We start from the raw sequence: 27,978 nt of genomic DNA on the forward strand, positions 1-27,978 counted from the left end.
CGTGAAGATGGCTTGTCAGCCAATGTTGAGTTTTTAATCGCTTACATGTGTCTAGTATTCCTAAGCAGATCGCCAGTGGGTGGAGCCCCTCATTACCACCACCTCAACCACTCCACTCCCTGCTCCTCGCTCACACTGCATCTGTCTGTCTGTCTGTGGGACTGCTGGCGAAATGAAATACATCAGAGACAAACAGACAGTGATGTATAATGAGAGACACAGAGAGAGGAATCAGCTGCATGTGTGTGTGTGTGTGTGTGTGTGTGTGCGCTGTGGGACAGAGTTTCCTGTCAGTGAGAGGATTTCCCTCCAGGAAATTGGAAGATGGTTCCACTCCCTTGTGGAGCCCCTATTTCTCACTGTGACAGGCATCAAACACACTCGCTCACGCAACCATACTCACACTCACACACACACACACACACAAACAGAGAGAGAGAAAGAAAAAATGAGAGAGAGAGAGACAGAGAGTGAGTTGTATTTTAGTAGAAATAAATAATCACGATCAAGCTTGATGAATTTGCGATTATTATAATGATGTATGTTGTTATTATTGTTGTTGTTGTTGTTATTATTACAATATATAGTCCATTATTTGTTGTCTAGTGTTGTGTAATTAGACAGCTGAATAATAAGGGAGTGTGTACAGTTTTCACCAGAGGTGTGTAGAGGAGCCCAGATCCACACTCATGTAGCAGAACTGCTATTACAGTGTTTTAATTCAGGACCTGCTGTTTGTTCAGCTCTATTCTTCTGTTTTTTGATGCGCTCTTGGTTTCAGATGAGAAACTCAGGGATGAGACTGAAAGCAAAGCACTACAGTAAGCTAATGTTAATGACTACAAAGGGACTGACTGAAAAGTAACTGACTTCCCTAGCAAATACACCTTGAGTTGGAGTTGAAGTAAAAGCACTATGAATGAAAATACTCAGGAAAATACACATTCATGACAGTCAGTACTTGGGCACATGTATCTGAGTACATGTAACACTATGTATCTCTCAGAAAATGAGGAACTGAACTGAATTTGACTAAACTGAGTTGAATGGAACTGGATTAAATTGCATGGAATTAATGCTGCAAAGCTGATAAGCAATGGTGGACATTAACTAAGTAAATGTAATTCGTTACTGTACTTAAGTAGTTTTTTTTTCTGTATCTGTACTTTACTTAAGTATTTCCATTTTGGGTGACTTTTTACTTTCACTCTTCTACATTTCAAAGTCAAATATCTGACTTTTACTCCACTACATTTTGAGAAATCTGTCATGCCTTTTGGTTTTTGTTGTCAAAACAAAAGAAGTGCAAAGCAAGAACACCAATGATGGAACTAACCTAACCTATAAAAAAACCACAACATAGAAATATGTCCACATACGCAGTTTGACTGGCACGTTTCTTTTTTTCAGAATTCATACAAACACTTTCATTTTATAGTAAATTAGTTTCAGTTAGTTTATGTTTATGAACCTAACAGAGGAGATGAGACCTACAGATCAACACAGTAAAGGAAAACTTATTTGTGATCCTGAGTTTAAAAGCAAGTTTTTATTCAACTTGTAACTAATTTACAAAGTAATCTTAAACTGAAACTTTGCTTGTTTGTAAAAGTGATTTCAGAGCCACTCGGTTCTCCCTGATGGAAACTGTTTACCTTCAGTGTTTTGTGCTTATGATCATTTTAATAGACGTCAGCGTCACTAATTAATGACGTTCTATTAAAAGACTGGTTTACCAAGAGAGACGCTGGAGTATTTTCACCTAAAATGAGTTCATGAAGCGAGTCTTGTTGCAAAAATTATAACAGGACATCAGAGCCATAATTAATCTTTTAGTACTTTTACTTTTGATACTTAAGTACATTTGAAGGTAAATACTTTTATACTTTTACTCAAGTTGAGGTCTAGAGTAAGGACTTCTACTTTTACTGGAGTAATATTTTACCTCGGGTATCTATACTTTAACTCAAGTACATGATTTGTGTTCTTCGTCCGCCTCTGCTGATAAGTGAAATACTATGGCAGAGCTGAGTGGTGGCTACACTGAAAGACAAAAGCTGCACACAAAGAAAACAACTCAGCAAAATCGCTTTCTTTCTTGTTTCGTCAATTATTGTGTTCATTTTCACAGTTTCTTCTTCTGCGACCACATGATTTAATCATGTCAAAACACCTTTATTTTTCCAGTGTACATACATGAATAAAATTGACAGTTCTTCATGCGTTCTTCAGTAAAAGCAATGGTTCTACTTAGAACCATGAATTATATATAGACCCATTTCAAGCTTAAATGGTTATCTGCATGATGAAATGGTTCTTCAGATTGATGAAGAATGTGTTGTATATGGTTCTATATAGGACCTTTTCGAAAGTGGTTCTATTTAGCAACAAAAAGATTCCTGCTATTGTCACAATGTCAAAAATAAAGAACCCTTTTTCGGTGCTACACAGAGCCATTTTCACAAAGGTTCTGTACGACACCAAAGCACATTCTTCATCTATGTGAAGAACCTGTACAGAGGAGTGTGAGTCTGAGTCCGTCAATGTGCTGTCAATTCGGCTTTGAATGGAGAAAAATGAATATCCTCTCATCTGTTCAGAAAACAAGGTAGACGTTTCTGCATTTCTCAAGTTGACTTTCAACTTTTTCATCAGACCAAATTACAATGAACTATTTCGTCTCTTCCTCTCTCCATGTGCTACCACGTCTCATTTTACTTCTCTCAGTTTTTCCTTCTTGTTAAACAGGTGACGATAGCCTCAACGTCCTGCAACTGGCCCAAAAGTCCGAATCATCCGAAAAGTGTCTTCACACTGCAAACGGTTCAAACCCTGGTTCAGTTTAATCCAAACCGTGACCACCTCTTTTCACCAAATTGTGGTCCTTTGCTCCGGACCGTGGTCCGAGACACCTTTCACACCAGCTTCGCTTTGGACCAAACTGAAAAGTCCAAAGGTCCTGACTAAACAAGGGAGGTGTGAGAGCACCCTTAAACTAGAAACGCAGAAGTCTGTCCGACGCCGAGGATGACGCCTTCCGAGAGCCCCTTCGCATGGCTGCTTTACCGGCCTTATACTAAAGAACCCATGAAGAACAGCCTTGTTTCAATACCCTGCACATATTACTTTACAGGAACACATGAATAGATGTATATTTTGAATACGATGAGTGACCGACTGAGTTATCTCAGTGAGCTTGGGTGTTTCACGCTGATATTCTTAGAGAGATAAAGTTCTCACTCCCTCACTCACTCTCTCACTCACTCTCTCACTCACTCTCTCGCTCCCTCATGCGTGGAGGAAGGAACACGGGCTCCTCCCAGTGGTCCTGGGCAGGAAGATGGTGACGTCAGTCGGAGCAGCTTTGGGCACAGATTCGGGTTACAATATACTGAGTGTGTGTGTGTGTGTGTGTGTGTGTGTGTGTGTGTGTGCCTGCCATCATCAGCGCGCGCGAGAGGAGGGAAAGCGTGTTTACACAGACGGCTCGAGCGCCTGGGGAACAGCGCGCGAGAGGAAGTGAGCCGGCTCGCTGTCTGCCTGCACCAACTTCCTGCTCAGAGAGAGAGAGAGAGAGAGAGAGAGAGAGAGGGGAGGTGAAAAAACAGTGGGGATCCCATTACAGTCAGACTGTGCTGCCGAGACGACCGACAGCATGGAAAACCAGGACATTTTACGGAATTCTTTTTAATAGAGGCTAAAAGGAGGACAAACCCAGCCATTACTCACAGGTAGGTGACCCCCGCTCCTCCAACAACATCTGTTTACTCAGTTAGACCGAGTCGGACATTTACCAAGTGCTAACACAGCTTATTAGCTGCTGTGTGAAAAGTAGGCTTCAGTACACAGTGCGGGTGGAACGGTTAGTCTACAGCTAGAACTGACTATGCGCTACTGTTTAGTATGTGTTTAATACGTGTTGTATTCCGTACTGTGCTCTGTGTATTTAATTAGTTCAGTACTGTGCCGTGTCGCTGAATGAACTCTCTTTTTCCACTCAGTCTGCATGGGTACTTGCACTTGAGGAAGTTTTTGCCTGCTTAAAATGACGAGGCTGCAAACTGGCTTCATTTGGCCACCGGCAGCATTTGCCTACTTTCCCTCAAGTTTCAAACCTCACAGCCTTCCTACCCACTGGCCCTTCATTTCCCCCCTCTCTTTTGTTCATCTGAGTGGTGTAATGTCCACCGATCTGCTGCTGCGGCTGCTGCTGGCCCTTTAACGGCACCAGCAGAGCGCCTGGTCTGTGTGGAAACAGCAGCAGACTAATTGCCATGCGCCTTCCGCTTAGAAACTGGCAGCAGACAGCAGCTCGAAAATGACTCACTGGGGCCAACAAAGAAACTTCAGTCTATGCATCTGCCTGCCTGGGCTTTCGTCTGCGTCTCAGGGCTTTAGTCTTTGCTCTGATAAAGTGGCCCGTCCCTCAGGCCGTCTTGACTTGGGACGGCTTCAGGTGAGGTGGTCCTGGAGGCTGGAGGAGTGCTGGTGAGGGTAAAAGAAGCCCTGTGACGGCCTTAGGCTCAGATTTTTTTCCACCACGTTTAGTCATGGCTAAGTAATGTCTGCACACACACACACACACACACACACATACACACACACATACACATACACACACCAACTAATCTCATTATGGGTTTCCGCTCACGCTGCAGCGAAGGGACTTGCATGTGTGTGTGCCGTGCACAAGCATTAAAAGTGACTGGGTTGCTGTAACTGTGTATTAGAAGGGGTACAAGCCCCCCCCCCCCCCCCCCCAAAACCCTGGCTGGAAAGCAGACTGGGGTATGGACTCTAGTTATAACGCTCCTTGTCAGTGTCTTCCTTCTTAACCTCTTTCTTACTACCCTGTCTCAATTGGGTCATTCAGTAATAATAGTAAGCCCTAAGATTAATAACAGAATAATAAGCCTTCAGTCGTAGGGGCTTATTATTAACCTTAAGGCTTAATATCCAGTAACTGCTATGAATTATTCAGTAAATACAATAACACCACTCTGGAAGGTTAGTTATGCGAGTGAGAATGGAAGTCTGGACCGGTCGCTGAATTCTTGGAGTTTAAGAGGTTAATAAGCAGTATTCTTCATTCACCACTTGGAGTGTCCTGTTTTTGTCAGAGGCTGTGAAAGGCCAGTATGTTTAAAGCATTGGAGCTGGGGAATTGCTTCGTTCCAGTATTCTCTGTCCACCACTTGGACTCTTCTGTGCTTACCAGGAATTGTGAAAGGAAGTCAAGGCCTGAAGCTGGGGACCTAGTTCTGTCTAGACAAAATAAGTTCTTTTGTCTCCTCCCTTAACCTCTTAAAGTAGAATTCCACCAGTTGTTCAAAAACGTCTGCATAATTCAATCTTTGAGCTGTAAACAAAGTCATTCAGAGTGAGTTGACTTACAGTTGTGATGATAGGAACACATGCATACAACACAGTCATTTTATTTATATCTATAACCACCAATAAACCTAAATATGCCTTCTGAGTTTTTTATGTAATGTTGATCATGGAAATATAGTGGGACATCTGAAAAACCTGTTTTCTTAAGGTACTATTTTGCCTTACCACGCCCTCTATGCACCTTTCCACTATGAATGTCTTATAAAGCAATGTCTCAGGCTTCAGGAAAAGTATTGCTAGTGCTTTTCATGTTTTAACTTTCTCTTAAGGGACCTTTTAGAGGCATCACCCTCTTCAGACATCTGGTTCCTATCACCACCACTGTGAACAATTCTGACTCAATAAGTTTCTCTAGAACGGAGCATTTCACATAAAACCATTTTCAATTACTTTATTTACATCTTAACAACTTAATTACTCAGACGTTATTTAACGTCTTATTTAACCCCTATTTAACTTATTTAACCCCTTGATCCTTAGGTCTGGTCCTATTAAAAGTCTTTTTTAGTATATACTGCTTATGAGAGTGAGGAACTGAAGTGTGGGCCCTTAAGCTTCAAGGGGTTAAACAAAAAAGGCCCTGTGTGTGGGTCCACACTTAAATTCCTCACTCTCATAATTACTTGAATTTCATAGTAGTTACCCAGTAATTTATAGTAGTTACTGGATAACCAATTTAAATCCCAGGCTTATTACATACTAAGGCTCATTATTCAGTGACTGTAAAATTTTTAAGCTATTCTTAGGTAATACAGGTATGTAATAGTATTTTGGGCCCACCAGCAGGCCCTGGCCATGTAAGGGGTTAACCCATACAGAGGACCACAAACATGGTTAAAGTGAAGTCACTCTTCTCATGAAAGATTTGATGGTGCCACTGTAGTCTCACTTAGTGCCAGGGAAAGTCCAGGTATTACCAGGTATTGCTTTTCTAAGTGAAAACATGCTGAATTGGAAGTTTAATAAATATTGTCATATTGCAATAGTGATCTATTCGTGCTGTTTGAATATGTGGATGATTCACCCCAAACAATAGGTTTAGCTGCAGCCCTAACAGGAAGAGGAAATCTTCCATTTGTGCCGAATGTCTGTGCGGTCCCCCTGTCCCCGGGTTTCCGGCCGGCTCCCTGCAGCAGGAATTCCTACCTTTCAGTTTGGGAGCGGCATTCCCAGGAAGACGCCCTTCAAAGGAGAATTGGAGGAAGTCCTGATTTAGACAGTTTTACGGTCGCTTAACACAGATGCTCAGCTCCAGAGGATGCTAGAACAGGAAACAGTTTTATTTTGCCTCTTTGGGGGTTTGCAATACAAAAAAAGCAGGGGGATAGGGTGTGTGTGTTTGAGAGAGAGAGAGAGAGAGAGAGAGAGATACAGAATGAAAAAGAGATGGATAGGTCTGTCTGATTTTGATTAAGACTGAAATGGCATGGGATTTTGAGCCTCCACAGGTTGGAACAAGTGAGAATCTTCTGTAACTCTATGCAAATATGTGTCATACAGTGTAAGTGAATGGGAGCGAGTGTGCGCATGTGTGTGCGTAACTTCCTGGTAAATATCTCCAGCCTGTGTTGGCAAAATCATAGTCCTTCCTGACCACATCCTCCTTTGTCACCGTGGAAACATCCTGGACCTAGTCGAGTCTGGCCTGTGTGGGTAACTCTGGTCAAACTGGGTGTGTGTGTGTATGTGTGTTTATGTGTCACACTTACTCACTCTCTCTGTGGTCTCCAACAGATAACTTTAGCATCTAAACTTTCACATACCAGTAATGCAGCTGAAACACCAAACCATTTGCTGTGGTAATGGTCAGCTGGTCAGCATATCTGGACACTGGGATCTAGAATCTCTTTCAAGGCTAGAGCACACCAGCAGAAACAAACAAGAACATGCTTGTGTTGGCAGATGTTTAGAATATTAAAGCAATGATGTACTAGTGTGAATAGGAAAGAACATTCTAGAACACTGTGAATGAGGAAGAACAGTCTAGAACAGCCCAATGTGGAAGATCTCTCCAAAACATTGTCAACTGTGGAGAACATGCTAGAATCGCTTAAGTCAGGCTCTCTTAAGCCCAGAGCAGCAAACAACAGCAAACTTGTACATACCAACAGATCATAAAGGCCAGAGCACACTTATCCATTATACATTAATGCTCAGATGTCAGTAGTTGTTCAGAAATAGAACTGATAAATAGATTAACTTGTGAGAGTTACAACAACAAACCAGAAAACATCAACATGGCAAACACCAACAAACCAGGGCACATCAACCCAGCAAACACCAACAAACCAGAGCACATAAACCCAAAAAACACCACAAACCAGGGCATACCAATCCAGCAAACACCAACAACCCAGGGCACACCAATTCAACAAATACCAACAAACCATAGCACATCAACCCAGCAAACACCAACAAACCAGGGCACACCAATCCAACAAACCAGGGCACACCAATCCAGCAAACACCAACAACCCAGGGCACACCAATTCAACAAATACCAACAAACCATAGCACATCAACCCAGCAAACACCAACAAACCAGGGCACACCAAACTAACAAACCAGGGCACACCAATCCAACAAACACCAACAAACCAGGGTACAACAACCCAACAAACACCAATAAACCAGAAAACATCAACATGGCAAACACCAACAAACGAGGGCACATCAACCCAGCAAACACCAACAAACCAGAGCACACCAACCCAGCAAACACCAACAAACCAGAGCACACCAACCCAGCAAACACCAACAAACCAGAGCACACCAACCCAGCAAACACCAACAAACCAAAGCACATCAACCCAACAAACACCAACAAACCAGAGCACATCAACCCAACAAACACCAACAAACCAGAGTACATCAACCCAGTAAACACCAACAAACCAGCACACACCAATCCAACAAACACAAACAAACCAGGGCACACCAATCCAACAAACACCAACAAACCAGGGCACAGCAACCCAACAAACACCAACAAACCATAGCACATCAACCCAGCAAACACCAACAAACCAGGGCACAGCAACCCAGCAAACACCAACAAACCAGGGCACAGCAACCCAACAAACCAGGGCACAGCAACCCAACAAACACCAACAAACCATAGCACATCAACCCAGCAAACACCAACAAACCAGGGCACACCAATCCAACAAACACCAACAAACCAGGGCACACCAATCCAACAAACACCAACAAACCAGGGCACACCAATCCAACAAACACCAACAAACCAGGGCACACCAATCCAACAAACACCAACAAACCAGGGCACATCAACCCAACAAACACCAGCAAACCAGGGCACACCAACCCAACAAACACCAATAAACCAGAGCACATCAATCCAACAAACCAGGGCACAGCAACCCAACAAACAAAAACAGATTAGTGCACAACAATTTAACAAACAGCAGTAAAGCAGCACACACCAATCCAGCAAACAACATACTAGTGTGCTCCTCTCCAGCAAACACCAGCAAACACCAATATTCTGATTGCTATTTGTTTTAGAAAGTTTATAAAATAACTAATACACCATTGTGAACAGGGAAGAACATTGTAGAACTGCCCAAATAGGTAGAGAACATTCTGGACATTCTGCACACCAAAAGTTAGGGTTTGGTGGTGTGTGTTGGACTGGTATGGTCTGGTCTTTAAGATTAATAGCTGAATAATAAGCCTGCTACTGCTGGCTTTTAAGACTGTTTGATGAAATATTTGCTAGAGTTTAGCAGACTGGACAGTGGGCATGCTGGTGTGTTGGTGTCAGTCAGAAATATGACAAAGACTTTCCCAAAATAAGCCACATTGCAGTCAGGGAGTTCCTCTCTGCCAATAAAACATGTTCACTGTCAGGGTTATCCGCACCCGTGAGTCAGCCAGCCTGTTTTTTCTATCCGTGGCTCACTTTCTCGCTCTCTTTCTTTTTCTCTCACTCACATAATCAATCTCTATGTGGTTCGCAGCATCATGCTGTTATGCACATGTATTGCCCTGATTGCACTTATCATACAGTGATTTTAACTAGTTACATCATACCCTCTGGTGCCTGTAACTCAGTCAAACAGGGTGGGCCGGCATTTTACAATGGCCTTCCTACTGTCTGAGCCAGCATTTTCCTGAGATGGAGTGATGGATGGGGCAGGTAGCAGAGATTAAAAAAGCAAAGAGAAATAGTGTTCGTTCCTCTCAGTATTTTTTCCTTCTGCTCTTAGACAAACTGTAACTTTTGCTCTGTGGATTTTTTGCTGGTTTGTACCCAGATTTTGGAAAAGCTGCTTTGTGAGAGTGTCTGTTGTAAGAAATACTCTAGAATTAAAACAGAATGAAGTCAACACCTTAAATTCCAAGGCTCACTACATTCTAAGGCTTGTTATTTAGTAATTACACAGAAAACAATATAAACTGTCTGAGTTATAAAGCCTGGCCATGTAAGGCGCTATATATATAAAGTCATATGCTAAAGATGGGCAGACCTGGTCAAATTACATGGTTTGTTGATTTTCTACATGAAAAGTTAACATGCCCCTTGAAAAAGTTATATTTGTAGATGGCAGATATTTGCTTTTAAAATAAATTCGGACTCAGACAGATTTAACTGATAATAATAATAATTCCTACATTTCATAAATGTTTATCTATTGGCAGTTATGTACATGAACATTGTTGTAAATTGGCCTCAGCCCACAATCCCCATTTCTAACGAAAAAGTGCTAAATGTAATTTCTAGACAGAATTTCCTGTATATAGTAAATGTTCTAAGCCCTAGTATACTAGTGCTTTGACTGCCTTTTGAGCAGAAATCAACCAAAGTAAATTCACACTCATCAATCTCATTCTTTAGAATTCATGTTCCATGTGTGAAACAGAAATAGAAATTTGATTCATTGACTTGATGAAGCTTGCAGGCAAAATGTTGTCAATTCTTGTAAGCTTGACTTGCTAGTTGCATTTCTTGTTATTTATTTATTTTTATTATTTTTTTGTCTGACATAGAAAATATATCTCAAGGACTGTGATCCATGAGGATATGTTCCTTCCTTTTTATTGTTTGATTGCTTTACCAGAATTCAGCACACCAGAAACCACTTTTTTGACACATTTATAAGCCAGCACTTCTCCCACTAAATTTACTTGATTCAGATGTGTTCATCCAAATGAATAAAACATTATATCAGCAAAATATTGCCAAACATAACTACCCTGAAGGACACGTTTTTGTTGCTGTAACTGTGTTGATTCTCAGTGCATTAAAGCCACAGCCACCCGATATATAACACACTACATCCAGTATGCAAGTCTACATCCTGTTCTGATGATCAATTCAAAGTTAATGCTACATGTTTCATGCAATAACGCAGCATCAACCTTGACCTCTGTATGCCCTTTAGAAGCTTATGGTGTACAGTGTTATTCCAGTTTCGATGCAGGATTAGATCTCCTCACTATCTCCCCCCACCTCTGTGATGATGTAGTCTGTGTGCTGTAAGTTACAGCAGCCTGAACAAAGCAGCTAATGTTCCCTCCACTCAGACTCTAAATCAGCACCGAGTCTCTCCTGTCGCTGAGTAAGTCTCATTTACATTCACACATTGTATCTGGCCAACGCACACTATAGACTATAGTCTACAGACTTGCACCATATTGATGCCAGTGCTTTCACGATTCATTGATTAAGCTCTGTTACTGAATTAAAAATGATGAATGATGAATCAGCAGTCATTAGTTTGTGATTTTAGTCATTAGTTTGTGATTTATCTTTTTCTTTTCCCAAAAATGAAATTAAGTCTTGAATTAATTGTCCGAATATTCTGTAGAGTAACTGATTCTCAGTGTAATAGTTAATAGTCAGTTTTTATGGATTCTGATATCTTTACAGCCTAATAGGCCATCCTGGAGAATTGAACTGGAAATTAAGTTTCTTATTTAAACAATGTGAATCAAAGTCCTACATTGAAAGTAACAGTATCTATCTATATATCAATCTTATGCATAATTATGCTACAACATTGTGGTATGGGGTAGCAGCAATGTTCAAATATAGCATGAGTGCATTTGCCTCCGACACTATATATGCATCACAAAACTAAGATTGATTAGTCAAAATTAAAACATTTGAACATGATTGCTGGGAAGTGATCTGCTGATTCACTTCTAGGCCAGTTCCTATTATGCATCCCTAGTAACAGCCCATGTGGATGCAAATCAACAGGCAAACAAGTCCAACACAGTAGAATCAGACAATCAATTTCGGTTGCTATGGATGCTTTGGTGAAATTGAAAGCACATTCTCAGCCTTCATAATCAGGTTTATTTGAGCCTGATAAGGTTTATTTGCAACAACAGCATGGAGCGCTCAGGCCCTCAGTGTCTGTTTAGACTGAACAGGGCCTGGTACTGTAACCTGGTTTGAATTTGAGCTGTTTTGAAGCAGTATCTCAGTGGACATCCTGTGGAGGCAGATTTCTGTCTCTGTCCTGTCTCAGACCCAGAGTGGAAAACAGCGCTGTGTGCAGCGGTACGGTTTCAAACTCATTCACTGAAGCTGAAGTGCTTCAGTGTTCTTATCTCTGCGTTAGGCCACCTGCCAGCGATTTCAGCGAGTGTGTGAATGTGTGTATCGGTTTCTGCAGTTCACTCTTCTCTGCCAGTAACAGTTTTGTTCCAGTTTGGGCTCAGGCAATATTAATGATTAAACTCACTGAGACATCCTCTTGCGGTCTCCTCTCTCTCTGTCACTTCTCTTCTGAGTCCCTTCAGGTTTCCTCTCTTCTTTTCATACATGCTGGTCGGCCACTTATATTCGTCATCCCCACTTCTCAGGTATCTCTTATTGTCTCCCCATTGCATCTCTTTTTGTATTTTTCTCATCAACACGACCCTGGTGCTGAGTGAAGTTTAACCTATACTACTACACTAGTACACTAGTATAGGTTCTCTGAGGGTTCTACATAGATGAGCACTTAAAGAACCATTCCCATGCTTAAAGGGTTCTTTGCAAGGTATATAGTTATTCAGTGTTCAAGCCTCAAGTCCAAAAAATAATGTCTGAGTTTACCTTTGGTTTAATTAAAGGGTCCCTATCCTACATTTTTCTTGTTGTATTTTCCCCATGATGTCTGCTTAGAATGTCTGTATGATTTTATGTGCCAGAAACATTCACAGTTCAATTTTACTTGAATATTTTCCAACCTCTCTTTATCCCTTAGAATTAAACAGGGTGTTTTTGTTTCTGTGCCTTTAAGACTGATCTATGTAAATGAGCTCTTTTCTTATTGGATGCCCCGTTTTTGTGCTTCATTTAAAAAAAACAGGCCAGGCTGAAACACTGGGCAGTGTCTAATATATTGCCTCAAAGTTGTTTATTCTCACAGTTCAGTTTTCCACAATATGTGTTTTTTAAGAGATTTAATCAGAACAAAACACCCCAAAAGCAAGCTAAGGCTTCTAAAATGTCCTTTTCGGATCAAGAACCAAACCTCAGGAAGCTTCATTACTCACATATCTAAATATTATCTGGCACTGTGGTGCCATGATATATTTGAAAAATAGCATGATGTTGAATTTTAACAATACTTTTATATTTCATACAAGATCAATATTTTAACAGCTCCAGCTCAGCACCCTTTGCCATCCTTTCTGAATGGGACAAACTCCACATTTACCTTGGCAGAATTTCCTGTCTGTCCACGTGTGGGCTTATGTGGCTTTGTGTAGGTCAGCTCTCTCCTTCCCTGCCCCTCTTCTCATTCAGGCTGTGCTTAGGTCAGTCACAGAGCAGACAGGCTGCTGGGATGGGCCTGTTTACAGCAAGCCCTAGCTGCCACCAGGTCAGCGAGGAGTTTGCCTGTTGTTGTTTATGAGACAGTTTGTTAATATGCAACAGAACAGGAAATGCTTGCCGAGTTAGAGAGAGGGCAGGAGCGATGGCTTTATTCAGAGAGAGAAGAGGTTTGTTCCTCTTAGTCTAGCATTTGTATGCTAGAGTATGTAGCTGTGGGTAATGTGGTTGTAGTAGTATGTGCGGTTTTAACATGATAGTGTCTATGAGACTGATAGCCTAGCCACACTTTTTCAGAAGAACAGTTTGGGAGAATTAAAAAGAGAAAGGTCAACTTTCTGAAATAGTAACCTTACACCCACACACGAGCACATGTCACTGTGACATGCAGAATTTAGAAGAGAAGGAAAAAAGTCTTGTAATGTGTGTTAAAGTAACAAGTCATTTTGGATTATTTCTATTATTCTATTAATCATCATGAAATATTTACACGATATAACAGGCAGCTGACATCTGCCAATCATATGGGGAAAAATTAGTATTGTAAGTAGAGAAGACAAGTGAAGAGAAGTGTGGGAAAGATAGGATAGGACAAGATCAGAGAAGGAAGAGGAAATTGTGGGACAGGAATTTTATGTGTCTGATATGTTTTACAGTATTTCTGGTTATTTGTATTTATTCTAATGTTATAAATGTGTTTATAGGCCAAAACAACACTTGCTACCGAGATCAATAGTTCTTAGCAGTTTTATTGGCTGCCTGTCTTTTGCACAGTATTGTATGAAGAGTTTAATTTCAAAATACTGTCCATATCCACTTCTAACAATTCATGAATAAAGTGGTAAGAAAAGAACAGCTGCCTTTTACCATAAAAAACAAATGTTTGTCTGTGATAAAGGTGGTATTAATCAGAATACTGCATTAACATTTCTTGTATGCCCAGTTCCAACAATGAATACTGTGGGGAGAAAAAAGAATTTTCATAAAATGGCATTTATTAAGTTTTTAAATGTGACCAATAGTAAAGATGTTTATACTTACTGTATTGCATCTTCACTCATACACAAATTTTATCAGCACCTTTTGCCATATAGGTGCACTTTAAAATTCTACAATTACAGACTGTAATCCCTCTACTCTGTATAATTTGTTAGCTTCTTTTTAACCCATACATCTATGGTAATGACCCCAAATGACCACCACAGGGCAGTTCTTGGTTGGGTGGAGGATCATTCTCATCCACCTGTTAGTGAGGTGCTAACTCTGTATTGCGATGTGGATCAGACACAGCAGTGCTACTGGAGTTTTTAAACACCTCAGTGTCACTGCTGGACTGAGAACCGAGAACAGAACCAAAAATATCCTGTATGTCCTGTGGGCAGAAACTGGTACCACTGATGGAGAACAAGCGCAATCTGTGCATCAACAGATGAGCTATTGTCTCTAAAAGGATCAACAAAGTAGGAGTGTGTAATAGAGCAGGCAGTGATGAGACACAGTGCTTAAAAACTCTAGCAGCACTGCTTTGTCTGATCAACTCATACCAGCACAGGACACACTAACACACCACCACCAAGTCAATGTCACTGCAGTGCTGAGAATGGTCCACCACACAAATAATACTTGCTCTGTGGTGGTCCTGTGGATGCTGAATGAGGTAAAGGGGGGCTAACAAATTATGCAGAAAAAAGATGGACTTCATGTGTTGACTACCTTCATTACAGATTCCATTCTTTTTAAGGAGACTTTCTTTCTGTTTTTCAGAGAAATTTGCAGGGATACTTTTCCACACCTTTAAAGTTCGATCTTAGAAGTTGGTTGAATTTTCTGCTTTTCACGATCCAAATAGAAACAAACACATCTGATGTGTTGAAGTCTGGTGTGGTCAGTCCATTGTTCCAAGAACACCAGCAGCTCACTTGTTTGATTTGCAAATGTTTCTTTTTTTTTTGTCCATTTCCTTTTCTCAGTAACGACTTTCTCGGTAACAGCTAAACATCCTTTTAGACTGTTGAGTTGTCTTCTCACAGTGGAAGGATGGACAGAAAAACTTGTGGATTCTTTCAGATCACGACTTGCAGTGCAGTAAACCTGTTTAGAGTCCCCTAGTACGTCTGCACACTGAAAAATTCACAGACATGTACACATGCTGTGTAGTATGATTTCTGGTTATTAGTGATTGACAGAAGTTGTGGGACAGAAGTGACACAATGGTGTGAAATTAAACAGCAGACAGATCTTGCTATCAGCACACCTTTAGGCAAATACACACCCACACACATCCAGTGCAAAAATCCAACAGTCTCTCCAGTAGCTCAGTAAAGCGCTTTAGGGTCATTTGACTGTGTCCTTATGGCATCTTTGCTTTCCCAACAAAGCAACATTGTGTAGATTACTTCTGATCATTAGCAGTAGATGGAAGTTCTGGTGTGACATTACTTGTGTGTGCTGACTGGAAATAAATGTTCAGTTACACACACACACACTCACACACACACACACACACACACAGTCAGAGCCCAGAACACTAGTTTATTGTTCATAATTCAAATCACAAATCATCCTGGGCATAACAAGCTTTTGTGCATAAGATGAGCGAGAAACAGAGGTAGAGGTTGCAGATGATGATCAGGATATTCATCTCTCTGTGTCTGTGTTGTATGTATAGCAGCCATGGAGAGTGCCATCACGTTGTGGCAGTTCCTGCTGCAGCTGCTGCTGGACCAGAGCCATAAACACCTGATCTGTTGGACGTCCAATGATGGCGAGTTCAAACTGCTCAAGTCTGAGGAGGTGGCAAAACTCTGGGGCCTGCGCAAGAACAAGACCAACATGAACTACGACAAACTCAGCCGAGCACTGCGCTACTACTACGACAAGGTTAGACTCTCCCACACATGCACCTACATGCTGGGTACCATGCAGGTTTCAACCAGGCCTGTTACAATAATACATTTTAGCTGATGATTAATTGTCTTAGAAATACTTTGAATTAACAATGTAATTGTCTTTTCTAATTCATTCTTAGCCTCAACATAATAGCTGTGCATAGTTAGTAGCTAACAGTGGTTGTACTGTCCAATCAATGCTCACACATACATCTACATTTACACAGTATCGTGTAAAGTTTAGCAAAACAAGCTAATTTTTCCAGAATACATGCTAAGAACTTATAAACATTGCTCAGCATTGGCATCTAAACATGGTGGAGCACCAAGTTAAAATGTAGGACTTTTTGTTTTGATAAGCCTCAATGTCTCAATATATTTACTACTGTTTTTTATTTACATCTATTTGCCTTAGTTCAACACATTTGTTTCACATTTTGTTTACTTCAGAATATGTGAAATCTAACAACTGTGGAAAATGATAACTCAAATAATTATAAGTTTTGGGTCTTATGTTACTTCATGTGAAATTCTGTCATTTCATCTCTGAAAGTGCACAAGCTCAAAACACTTACAAATCTGCCCAGATTGCTATGATCATTGTTTTGTGGAATTACATAAAATGAGTAGCATGATGAATTACATTAAATTCAATTCAGTTAGCAGTCTGCTTTGACAGGACTGAGTCTGCACTTTTTAATTTTTTAATCTTTTTTTAATTTTAATGATATGAAATGATAGAAAAGTGGCAAAAACATACATTCAAGAATTTGGGTTCCCCAGTCAAATGATGTTTTGTTGATTTTTCTAAATGAAAATAAGTTAACATGTCATTACTGTTTATTTGAATTTAACTTACAGGAGGGGAAAATAAAACTAAAACTTCAAATGTTCTGGCATGACGAGATTGATTTCTTTCTATAAAAGAAAACTTTATTACAATGACTTTCCATCAAATCCATATCATAATAAAATATCTTGTTCTTTGAGACATAACTGTAGTATTGATTAAAAGCTTACAATCTGGACTTTTGACAGAATATCTTGTTTTGACAGACCAACAAATGAGAAATATGAGAAATAAGAAATCTCAATGAACTACAAGTGAGAATAATTCAACAAAATCAATTGTTTATTCATCCTTGTATATTTTTCTCTTCCAGAACATTATAAAGAAGGTGATTGGACAGAAGTTTGTTTATAAGTTTGTCTCATTTCCTGACATCCTGAAAATGGATCCTCAGGCGGTGGAGCTCGGGCGAGAGGGAGGAGGCGTTATGTTGCAGGAGGTGGAGTCTGATGGTGGAGAGGGGGAGGAGTCTCCAAAACTCTCTTTGTCATCGCTCAGAAGCCCCACCTGCAGGAACGAATATCTTCACTCCGGCCTGTACTCGTCCTTTACCGTAAGCTCCCTCCAGGGTCAGCCTCCGCTGCTGCATCCAGTCAAAGTGGAGAAACAGAGAGGGGCAGAGCGAGGCGAAGAAGGACCAACCGTGATTCGGTTCGTCACCAATCGGTCAGATAAAGTGGTGCCCCTGCCCTCTTCTCCTGCATCTGCCTCCTCTGAGATTTTCTTCAGTTCGAAAGCTTCTTCACATTCCTCCCGCTCCCCCTCCCCTTCCTCAAGCCCACCCTACACACGGAGGCCTGGCCTGAGCCCTGAGGCTCTCATGGACGAATCAGAGCAGAACGCTCAGCCTCTCAATTTATCGTCCGGCCACAGGGAGCGAGCCCAGACCCAGGCCACGCCCACTGAGAGGAGGGCCAGCAGCAATGGACTTCCTCCCAAAGCTCGAAAACCCAAAGGTCTGGAAATTTCAGCCCCTTCCATACTGCTTTCAGGAAGTGACCTGGGCTCTATTGCTCTTAATAGCCCTGCACTGCCCTCAGGGTCCCTCACACCAGCCTTCTTCACTGCACAGGTAACGCTCATGTATATATTTGCTGACTCCTCCAACATACTGGGAAACAAATACAGTCTTGTGCAGTTGTAACTGTATTGTAAGCTAGCATCAGTGTAGGTTAAGTGCCCAGTCATACAAGAAAGTTTACATCATAATTTGAAAATTGTGTTTGCATTGTGTGTAAATTTCATGAAGAATTGATCAAAATCAATGGCCCAAAATCACTTAAAAAAAAGTCGTTATATTGACTTGCATTAAAAGTAAAATATGTTTTCCTTCTCGTGTAAAATTATCATTTTGGAGATACAAGGTTTTGTTCCAACAGCAGCGATGTATATTTAGCATATTTTAACAAATATATGACACATTTGGTGAAGTAAATCAGAATTGTCAACATTAATTTTACTTTTAATTAATTTTTTTTGTTCAACTCTGGTGAAAGTTTAATGAAAGTAATTGTCTTAGAAGGCAACAATTTAGATACACACTAAGATTAAATAATATCAGAGTTTGTCTCATTTAGACATATCATACAGTGTCTTTTTTGGGGGGAATAAAACACTGGAAACCATTCCAGTTGTTGCAAATCATAAGCATAAAATCTAACTCTATTCAGAGAGAGAGAGAGGGGGGGGGGTAAAAGTGAAAGAGGGAGGAGAGAAGAGACCTGTAAGCGAAGCCATATGTCTGTAATCCTGCTCACTACAGTGGAGTGACACAGGACAGAAAGAGAGAGAGAGAGATTAAATTGATTTCATATGTCTCTCTACAGCCGGAACCTGCCGATCCGAGGTCCCTGACCTTTGAGACGCAACACGCTTGTATACACACACATACTCACTCACTCACTCACTCACTCACTCACTCACTCACTCACTCACTCACTCACTCACTCACTCACTCACTCACTCACTCACTCACTCACTCACTCACTCACTCACTCACTCACTCACTCACTCACTCACTCACTCACTCACTCACTCACTCACTCACTCACTCTCTAAAAAAATACGCTAGGAAGCGAGACCATTCAAGACCTTATTTCTATGATAATCACAACACTGTGTATCCTAAAGATTTAGCTGGGCAATGAATGCAAGATATTCCTAAAGGAAAATGTTGGCCATATGGCAAAATATATCATGATATGTACCAATATTTGTGTGTGTATGATACCTCTGGCCTTTTTTTGATGCATGATTTTTTTTGAGGTTTAATAATAATATAATCAAAAACTATGAAAATCATTTTTATTAAATTTCTCAAACCGCACTAATTATGCTCCCTCTGTAATGAAACATTTACAGTCATTTACAGTTTAGGCATTTCTTTTTTCCTTTTTTTTTTAATTAATACCAATTTCTTTTTGATAACTACTGCATACAACTTAGCTTGTAATCAGTAGCATAATGCTAACTGATGCCCATTTGCTGTTAGCATCATTAGTATTTTTTAACTATTCCCTTAACACTAAAGTCCTTCAGGCAAACTGGCCCGAAACCCATTCTCCTGGACAGTTACTGGCACTTCTGCCAAACAGAATTTGATTATATGATTAGATTATACATTCACACCAATTTTATTCGTGTAGCAGCAGTTGGTAGTAACCAAATCTACAACCAGATCAGCCAGTTCGGCTTCTTCAGACCGAGTCCTGGCTTGTAGAGAGAGTGAGAAACATGCACTTTGATCACGAGCAACACTTCTCCTCTCATCAAAAACAAAGAACTATACAGCACCCACACACTCTCCACCACATGGCAAACGGCATTTCACATATTTTAAACGACAGCTCAGTCTCTTCTCATTGACCCCAAGCACTGTGCAGTATTGATAAAATTCAATATAAATCATGTTATTTTCAAATTAGAGCACAGTATTGGATATTTAAGCTTACATTAATAAAGTTAATGGCACCAAGTTTTCATGGCTTTCATGATAGTGGTAATTATGTTAAAATAGTGTTGTAAGTAGGGCTGTTTCTTGTGATAAGTGGTATAAGCTGTTGCATTGGGCTAGAGGTGGGCGATATGGCAAAATGTAATATCACAATACTTCAGGAAGTTTTTTTTACGATACACAATTTTATGATGCTTCATTCATGATTTGAAGTTCTGCTCACATAAGTTACAACAGATTTTAAAAATAATAACACATTTTAAAATAATATGAAAAAACTATAAATCCAATTACTCATGATTAATTATGCTGTCTTTTAAATCAAACATTCTACTGGGTATTGATTTTTTTAGTACTGATATCTAGAATATGCTCAGGGAAGCATACCGTGACATATTGTGATGTAATTTCCCCTGAGTATGTAATACTTAAAGTTTAATCACTGAATTTAGGTCTAGCAATTCAAAAGATGCTTTTATTTTCCTTATCAAAATTAATAAATAAGTTATTATTTTTCTTGTCTTGTAAAAAAAAAAAAAACTATATGATTAGGATGTGTGGGAGACCCCCAAATAGGATGCCATTCAAGGCCCTCAAATGTTCAGAAACTGCTCTGCTTACAAGCCCTACATAAATTCTTTTGATGTGTTTGGTTTTCTTCTCTTAAAGTAACACCAAAGGGGACCTTACACAGAGTCATAAACATTTGCCAGACAGAAAGCGCTTAAAAAAGGAGAAGGTTTGCATGTATTAATATTACAGCGTATCGTATTATATAGTTACAATTTAGTTTTTTATGTATTTTGAACTGTTCTCACTCTGGGGGGGGAACTGTTCTTGGTGGTGTGACGGCAATACTGGTGTATTGGTATAGAAGATATATCACCCAGCACTAACTGACCCTGTACCTGGATTTGTCTGTGTGTGTGTCTTCTGCCTGTGTCTGCAGACTCCCTCGGGTTTGCTGCTGGCTCCGAGCCCTCTCCTCTCATCCATTCATTTCTGGAGCAGTCTGAGCCCCGTAGCTCCTCTCAGCCCGGCCAGACTACAGGGACACAGCTCCCTCTTCCAGGTACGTACACACACACACACACACACACACACACACACAGTAAAATGCTGAAGAGAGCTGTTGTCTTCATACACATTAATGGGGGGGATTTGTGGGAAAATAACAGTAGACATGGGGTGAAGAATAAACAAAATATTATTACATGTTTAATTTGCAATGAACACATACAGTGGGATCTAAAAGTCTGAGATGACATTAAAAATCTTTTTTTTCCCCCCATTTAAACCTGGAAATGAATGTTTTTTCTAATTTTGAAAAAAAATAAAGTTCTGACAAGTAAGATGGAGAAAATTTTTTCATGTATTTTTATTCTTTTATACATGTTTGTCATTTAATGTACCAAAACAGTAATTGATTTTTTACGTGAAAAGAGGTTGATCTCTCTTTATTCCTTAGAATTAAAGACTGTTTTGGTTATCGTAGCTTTAAGATTGAAATGTGTAAATGATTTCTCTTCTGATTGTCTGTGCTGTATTGTGCCTCTTTCAAAAAGCGCTCAGACTTGAAACACTCCCTAGAACCTCCATATGAATGGGCAGAGCTAAACTGCCGTAGGCTAAATGGGAGGATTTATGTAAATGTCTTGGTTTGTATGACTACATGACTACACAGAAACAATGAATTCAAAACAGGTTTGTGCAGCTTAGTTTCCATAGACTTTACAGCTTCTATGGACTATATGAAGTAAACGGCACAGTTTAAAGCAGCGTTTACATACATCACATTCTTTTGTATTATAAATTAGGGAAATGTTTGTTTTTTCATTATACGGATCCTTTGAAATGCTCAGGAGAGTTTCTCCCTTCACACATTCACAGTAAAAGTAGATATGAGTTGAAGAATGTTGCAGAGAGTGTGGCCCTGTGTTTGAAATCAAGGGAAGCCTGTGTGCTGAGATGGCTATCTGCATTTTCTATCATGAGCACTGGGCAGATGATCAGAGCTTTTTTTTTTTAAACAGGGGATATGTGTGTGTGTGTGTGTGTGTGTGTGTGAGACCATGCAAATAATATATTTTTTTGATGCATTTGAGTGTTTACGTATCATAATAAAACCTCATATTTCCATAAGGATAGGTTTACAGGAAAAGGAAAAGAAAAAATATTATGTTAATGAGATCTTATTCTTATTATTCATTTTGGCTCATTTCTATTGGTCTGCTCATGATGAAATATTCAAATAATGTAAATGAAAGGAAATAGAAGGTTTTTGATATGACTGTGAGCGTTTGATATGTGAGTAAGAATCAGTGTGCTTGTCTAGTGCATATGCAGTGTATGTGCTTCTGCTCAGAGAGTACGTTTCTGTTTGGTGTCGTGTTTCACTGCTCATGTGAGTGAGAGGGGAAATCCTGTGGATACTTCCTGTTCTGGCCCAGGGGAGACTGCTGTCTACGGAGTGTGTGTGTGTGTTCTGTGTTTATGGATATGTTGCTTTGTCAGGGGCAAGGTGTGTCTCTGTCGCAAACATCACAACAGGAAACAGTTTAGGTAACCATGGCAACTTTCATGACAAAGCTAGGGACAGTTAATAATATACTTTTGCCACACTTTGACTATACCCCGCACTCACACTTCCTCCCCAGGCGATGGCACAAGGAACATTCTGACTGGTCACATGACCACTGTGTGGCTCACTGATTGGCTGTATGGGAAAACTCCTGGTTTGACCATGTATTTTTTTTCTTTCGTTCAAAAGAACCATTCTTTTCCTTTTTCAGTCTACAGAAGGAAGCGCAAGTCTGCCATTCTTAAAGGGGAATTCCACTTGTTTTGTCAAAATTTCTGCATTATGCAGTGAGTGAGATGTAAACAAAGTCATTCAGTGGTTTGACCTGAAATGCTTCATTTTAGAGAAAAGTACAGATTTGGATTACTTTACAGTGGTGGTGATAGGAACCAGGGGTCACAATGTAGATGGTAAAGTAGAGGTGAGCCTGATACGTAGGTAGTAAAGTAGAGGTGAGCCTGATACGTAGGTAGTAAAGTAGAGGTGAGCCTGATACGTAGGTAGTAAAGTAGAGGTGAGCCTGATACGTAGATAGTAAAGTAGAGGTGAACCTGATACGTAGGTAGTAAAGTAGAGGTGAGCCTGATACGTAGGTAGTAAAGTAGAGGTGAGCCTGATACGTAGGTAGTAAAGTAGAGGTGAGCCTGATACGTAGGTAGTAAAGTAGAGGTGAACCTGATACGTAGGTAATAAAGTAGGGGTGAGCCTGATACGTAGGTAGTAAAGTAGAGGTGAGCCTGATACGTAGGTAGTAAAGTAGAGGTGAGCCTGATACGTAGGTAGTAAAGTAGAGGTGAGCCTGATACGTAGGTAGTAAAGTAGAGGTGAACCTGATACGTAGGTAGTAAAGTAGAGGTGAGCCTGATACGTAGATAGTAAAGTAGAGGTGAGCCTGATACGTAGGTAGTAAAGTAGAGGTGAGCCTGATACGTAGGTAGTAAAGTAGAGGTGAGCCTGATACGTAGGTAGTAAAGTAGAGGTGAGCCTGATACGTAGGTAGTAAAGTAGAGGTGAGCCTGATACATAGATGGTAAAGGAGAGGTGAGCCTGATACGTAGGTAGTAAAGTAGAGGTGAGCCTGATACGTAGATAGTAAAGTAGAGGTGAACCTGATACGTAGGTAGTAAAGTAGAGGTGAGCCTGATACGTAGATAGTAAAGTAGAGGTGAACCTGATACGTAGGTAGTAAAGTAGAGGTGAGCCTGATACATAGATGGTAAAGGAGAGGTGAACCTGATATGTAGATAGTAAAGTTAACTGGTGTTGATGTTCCAACGTACTATTTGTCAGAGAAATATCTTTTCATTGTTTCTGAAGCTAGCTAACTTCAGCTGTTCCCCTTTAACCAGATATTTGAGTTCCTGTGCACATCCCTTTTTCACAGTCTATATATGGAAAATAGCAGTTTATTTTTTGTTTTGTTTCCGTGTTTCAAGAAAGTGAGCACATCTACATACATCCACATATTCAGCTTACAGCAGTGTAGCCCCGCCCATCTCACTGTTGTTATAAGGAGTGGTTTTGTCCCTTTTCGAACTTGTTGATACAGTACAGGCTGAATCAGAGCGGAGCTCATTTATATATATCAGTCATAAAGGTACTAGAAAAATGAGCCTATTTAATTCTAAGGGATAAAAATAGATTGTAAAGGGGTAATGCAGAAATGAATCATGCCTGTTTTGTCACATAAAACCACACAAACATAAGTGAGCCTCAAGGAAAGGGAAAAAAAATACTAGAAAAATGTAGGATATGGGTCGTCCATGTTATTCCCTTAAGTTTTTTTTGTCACTCTGGGCAAAGGATTTACTTGTGTATCTGTGTGTGTGTGTGTGTGTATGCGCGCGCATGTTAGGGTTTGGAAATAAGCTACAGATGTTTCCTCTCCGCATTGGATACGGAGGGGGGCAGCTTCCTGTTAAAAAAGGGAGGGGGTGATAACTGAAAAAAGACTGACTCTGTGTGTATGGTCAGCTCTCTCATAACAGGAAGTTCCTCTCCTAGCATTACCGTGATACATTAGTGGTCATGAGGGGCTGACTATGTACATGTTTGTGTGTGAGAGAGACTGAAAAAGCTAGTCACTGAAGGCAAGCATCTGGTTCTGTTTGTATAGTTGTTTCATTCAAGCACACCGACACGACCACCACTTGTAATAAAGCATGTCTGTTTTCCCTATAGTTTTTCAAATCACTGACAACTGAGTTCTTTTTTGTGTGGAAGCACAACGGTACTGCTGCCAGTAATAAGGCGTGTAGGCTCAGGTCTACTTTCCATAGTTTCTCGCCATTGACAATTGCCTTTTTTGTGGTATTTCCTGCTATCATCTTTCCTTGCATCACAGCAAACATATGTGTGGGTTAAGGGTGGACAATGTGGCGATAAATTACTAGCATGATAAATTGTCACAATATACTTTCTGTAAATAGAAATATTGTCAGTACTTATCAAATCAAAGATTTGGAAGGACTTCATTTCAAAATGCATCATAAATGCTTTCAAGAATTTTCTGTTTTATAAGTTATTGAAAGTGGACTTTACACATCAGAAATATCATATATACTATATTATATAGTATATGTATTATTAATATCATAATATACTACATTATGATTAACAGGACTTATTAGAGAAACGAATTTTCTATTATCAGCTAACCTTTTCATAAAACACTATAGAGCGCCTGTAAACAACAGCATAATTTGTATAGTAAAAAGTACATATTTTCATTTAATTTTCCTTCCTGTTCCTACTTAAATAATTGCCCATGGCTTTTCAAAGCCTTTATTTTTAACGTGGCTCTACTTTGCTGGTGTATTTTGTCTGCTTCAACTCTGCAAACCTCAATATCACGATACATCACAATGTTCTCAAGTATTGTGATATATTTTTGCCATATCGCCCACCCTTAAGAGTTTTTTTTTTGTTTTCTTTGTTAGGTCTGGCTTGCCTAATTCCATCTCCGTAATGTTGTATTACTTCCTTTCTCTCTCTTCACAGTTCCCCACTCTGTTGAACGGACCTCTCCCTGTGCCTCTCCCCAACCTGGACTCCTCATCCTCCTCATCATCTCTCCTCCTTTCCTCCAGCGCTCAGAAGTCCTGATTCCAAACCCCCTCTTCACCACTTATTATCTGCAAATACATACATAGACACATACACATACTTGCTAAAAAGTCAGAATGGACTCAAGATTGCACTACACCCCCTTGTGGTTAAACGTTACCACAGTAATAAGAACCAACATTTTAATGCAAATAGCAATCTTTTTTTCTGTCTTTCTCAATCAAAACTCAGGCTGTACACCAAATTGCTCACATGGCTTTACTTGTGCCAAAGAATGCAAAATGCCCATCAATGGAAACAGTGAGCTCTTGGATAAAAACTCAGCCTTAGAATCTATAGCATCTTCCAAAGAAGTTTTTTCTTAAGAATTTTAATTTGTTTTTCTTAACTGCTAGAATTGTGCTTGACCATATCCAGGTAAATATACATACATACGTTACAGCGATGCAAAAGTGGCTATAAAACTTGCTGCATCAACAGAGATTCCTCTGTGTACATCTCCACATGTATGAGGTCTAAAGATATTAAGTTTAAGAACGCTGATTCCAGGTGTCCTCCAAATACCCCTGTATCCCCTGCTGAGTCACACCCTCGGTGCTTTTACCAGAATGTTCTCTGTTCCATCTCAACTTCCACCCACTTCAGTGGTGGTCCTATCGAAAACTAAAAGAGGATACTCATTGCAACTCATATTAGAGGGACCCTATAAGCCTTTTCATTTCATTTAGTTTCAATTGTTTTGGTTTTTATAATCTCTTTCTGAGGCTGTGAATCAGGTTTTCTGTTTAATTTGTCTGGTGTTGTATTGTATATTAATGTATTGTATGCACTGTGCTTCAAACTACCGGCTGTGCCTTCTCTGTGTAAGAATGTGTATATGTATTATTTTCCTGCTTCAAACAAAAAATGTTTGTTTTTGTAATAGACGAAATTCCATTACCATATTGGAAAGAAGAAGCTTTGTAATAGCTTTGGTATTTTTTTTTCATTAAGGAATTGAAAACAAAATGTATTCTCATATTAATTTTATATTGTTGCTTTCTAAGAAAATGTGCCTGTTAAAGTTGTTTTAAATAAAAGTAAAGCATTGAATGCTATGCATTGGCTCCTGTTATATGAACATGTCACTGTCCTTATGAAACCTCATAGGTACAGAAGTAAATTTATAGAATCCCACCAGTCACAATTATAGCTGAAATTTTAAGTTTGCAAAGCTCTAAAATAGTTAATCTTGCAATTGCTCATGTGAGCAGCATCATGTACTTCAAGCAGAGCTCTACAAAAGAAAGTTAGTGAACCTTGTTTTAATACATCTGTCTGTTAATGATATTTTAGTAAAACTGTTCCGTCACATTTATATCACGCTCACAGGAGAAGTTGAAACTGTGACCAGTGGGATGACCCATGGCTCACATTTGCTGTTGTAATCCTACCAATTGTTTTCTTTCATACAGCTTGATTTTCATATAGATTGAGACGTTCTAGAACACGATAACATAATGTCATATCAGTATGTTGCTTCACTTTTTTATTTCTGGGTTCACTGCATATCAGGTTGATACCCCCCCCCAATTTACTAATTAATTAGTAAATTGGTTAACCGATGCACCGTTTGACTGTGTAGCTTTGCACTGGTCACAACTGTGATCAAGAATAAAACTTATTTTCATTAACTTCTAAATTCTTTAGAAAGGGCATTTGTAGGTTGTGTCATGCAGCTGTCCAAGGAATGAAATTCATTTTCTCACATAGCTGAGAAAAAAAAAATTAAATTGCTATTAAAATTCATGTGGAAAATTTCTACTGATCCATTCATCATGAAACATTTACATGAATAAGGAAAGTAACAATTTCAATATGCATTGAAAAACTGGATTTGAAAGCATCATAATTTAAAATCGCAGAGGGTCTCTCTCATTTATCATCCATTAATCAAAACTAGGGATCTGAGTGCACCTCGTCCTCTACAAGTCCACTATGTAACACTACCTCCACCATGCTTAACAGATAAGGTGGTATGCTCTAGATTGATCACAAGTCGTCCCTTTCTCTCTCCAAACTCTTTCTTTCCCTTCATTCTAGTACAAGATGATCTTTGACTCACTTGTCCATAGGTGGTTGTTTTCACAACTTTGCGTTTTTTTGTTTTTTTTATCTAGTCAGTCTTGGAAGGCTTAGCAATTGTTTGCATTCTGAGGTAAATCCTCTGTATGATCCTACTGACTACTGTATCCCATCAAATCCAATTTTGAATTTTGTGCATCAGTACACCCCTAAGGGGTGAAAGGTCACATAGGAAAAAAAGTTGTGGTTTCAACATGACAGAGATGATATACAAACTCATTTAAAACCAGAAATCAGACCAAACATGATTTATGATCAGTCTCTCCAGTCACTCTTACATGTAAACTTTGTTCATGACACTGCTAAAAAGAGACCACAAGGTGC

General features: G+C 39.7%; 1 protein-coding gene across 2 annotated transcripts; it reads left to right on the forward strand.

Annotated features, from left to right (window-relative positions):
* Nucleotides 1–3,368: 3,368 nt before the first annotated feature.
* Nucleotides 3,369–26,627, forward strand: elk3 (ETS transcription factor ELK3). 2 transcript variants are annotated; one of them, XM_017683312.2, is made up of 5 exons: nucleotides 3,369–3,731; nucleotides 15,864–16,072; nucleotides 17,244–18,002; nucleotides 20,833–20,955; nucleotides 25,465–26,627. In XM_017683312.2, the coding sequence occupies exons 2-5, from the start codon at nucleotides 15,866–15,868 to the stop codon at nucleotides 25,567–25,569; spliced, it is 1,194 nt and encodes a 397-aa protein (XP_017538801.1). In that variant the 5' UTR covers nucleotides 3,369–3,731; nucleotides 15,864–15,865; the 3' UTR covers nucleotides 25,570–26,627. The 2 variants fall into 2 exon arrangements, with proteins under 2 accessions (XP_017538801.1, XP_017538800.1); XM_017683311.2 differs by having other exon boundaries at nucleotides 3,372–3,731; nucleotides 15,861–16,072.
* Nucleotides 26,628–27,978: the final 1,351 nt, after the last annotated feature.

The sequence above is a fragment of the Pygocentrus nattereri genome, chromosome 1, assembly GCF_015220715.1.
Source record: "Pygocentrus nattereri isolate fPygNat1 chromosome 1, fPygNat1.pri, whole genome shotgun sequence".
Lineage (NCBI taxonomy): Eukaryota > Metazoa > Chordata > Actinopteri > Characiformes > Serrasalmidae > Pygocentrus > Pygocentrus nattereri.

Bases quoted from the DNA above. Each gene is read 5' to 3' on its own strand.
- elk3 (XM_017683312.2), top strand. From the start codon at position 15,866: ATGGAGAGTGCCATCACGTTGTGGCAGTTCCTGCTGCAGCTGCTGCTG. The intron at 16,073-17,243 runs GTTAGACTCTCC...TTTCTCTTCCAG, and splicing joins TGCGCTACTACTACGACAAG to AACATTATAAAGAAGGTGAT. The intron at 18,003-20,832 runs GTAACGCTCATG...CTGTGTCTGCAG, and splicing joins CAGCCTTCTTCACTGCACAG to ACTCCCTCGGGTTTGCTGCT.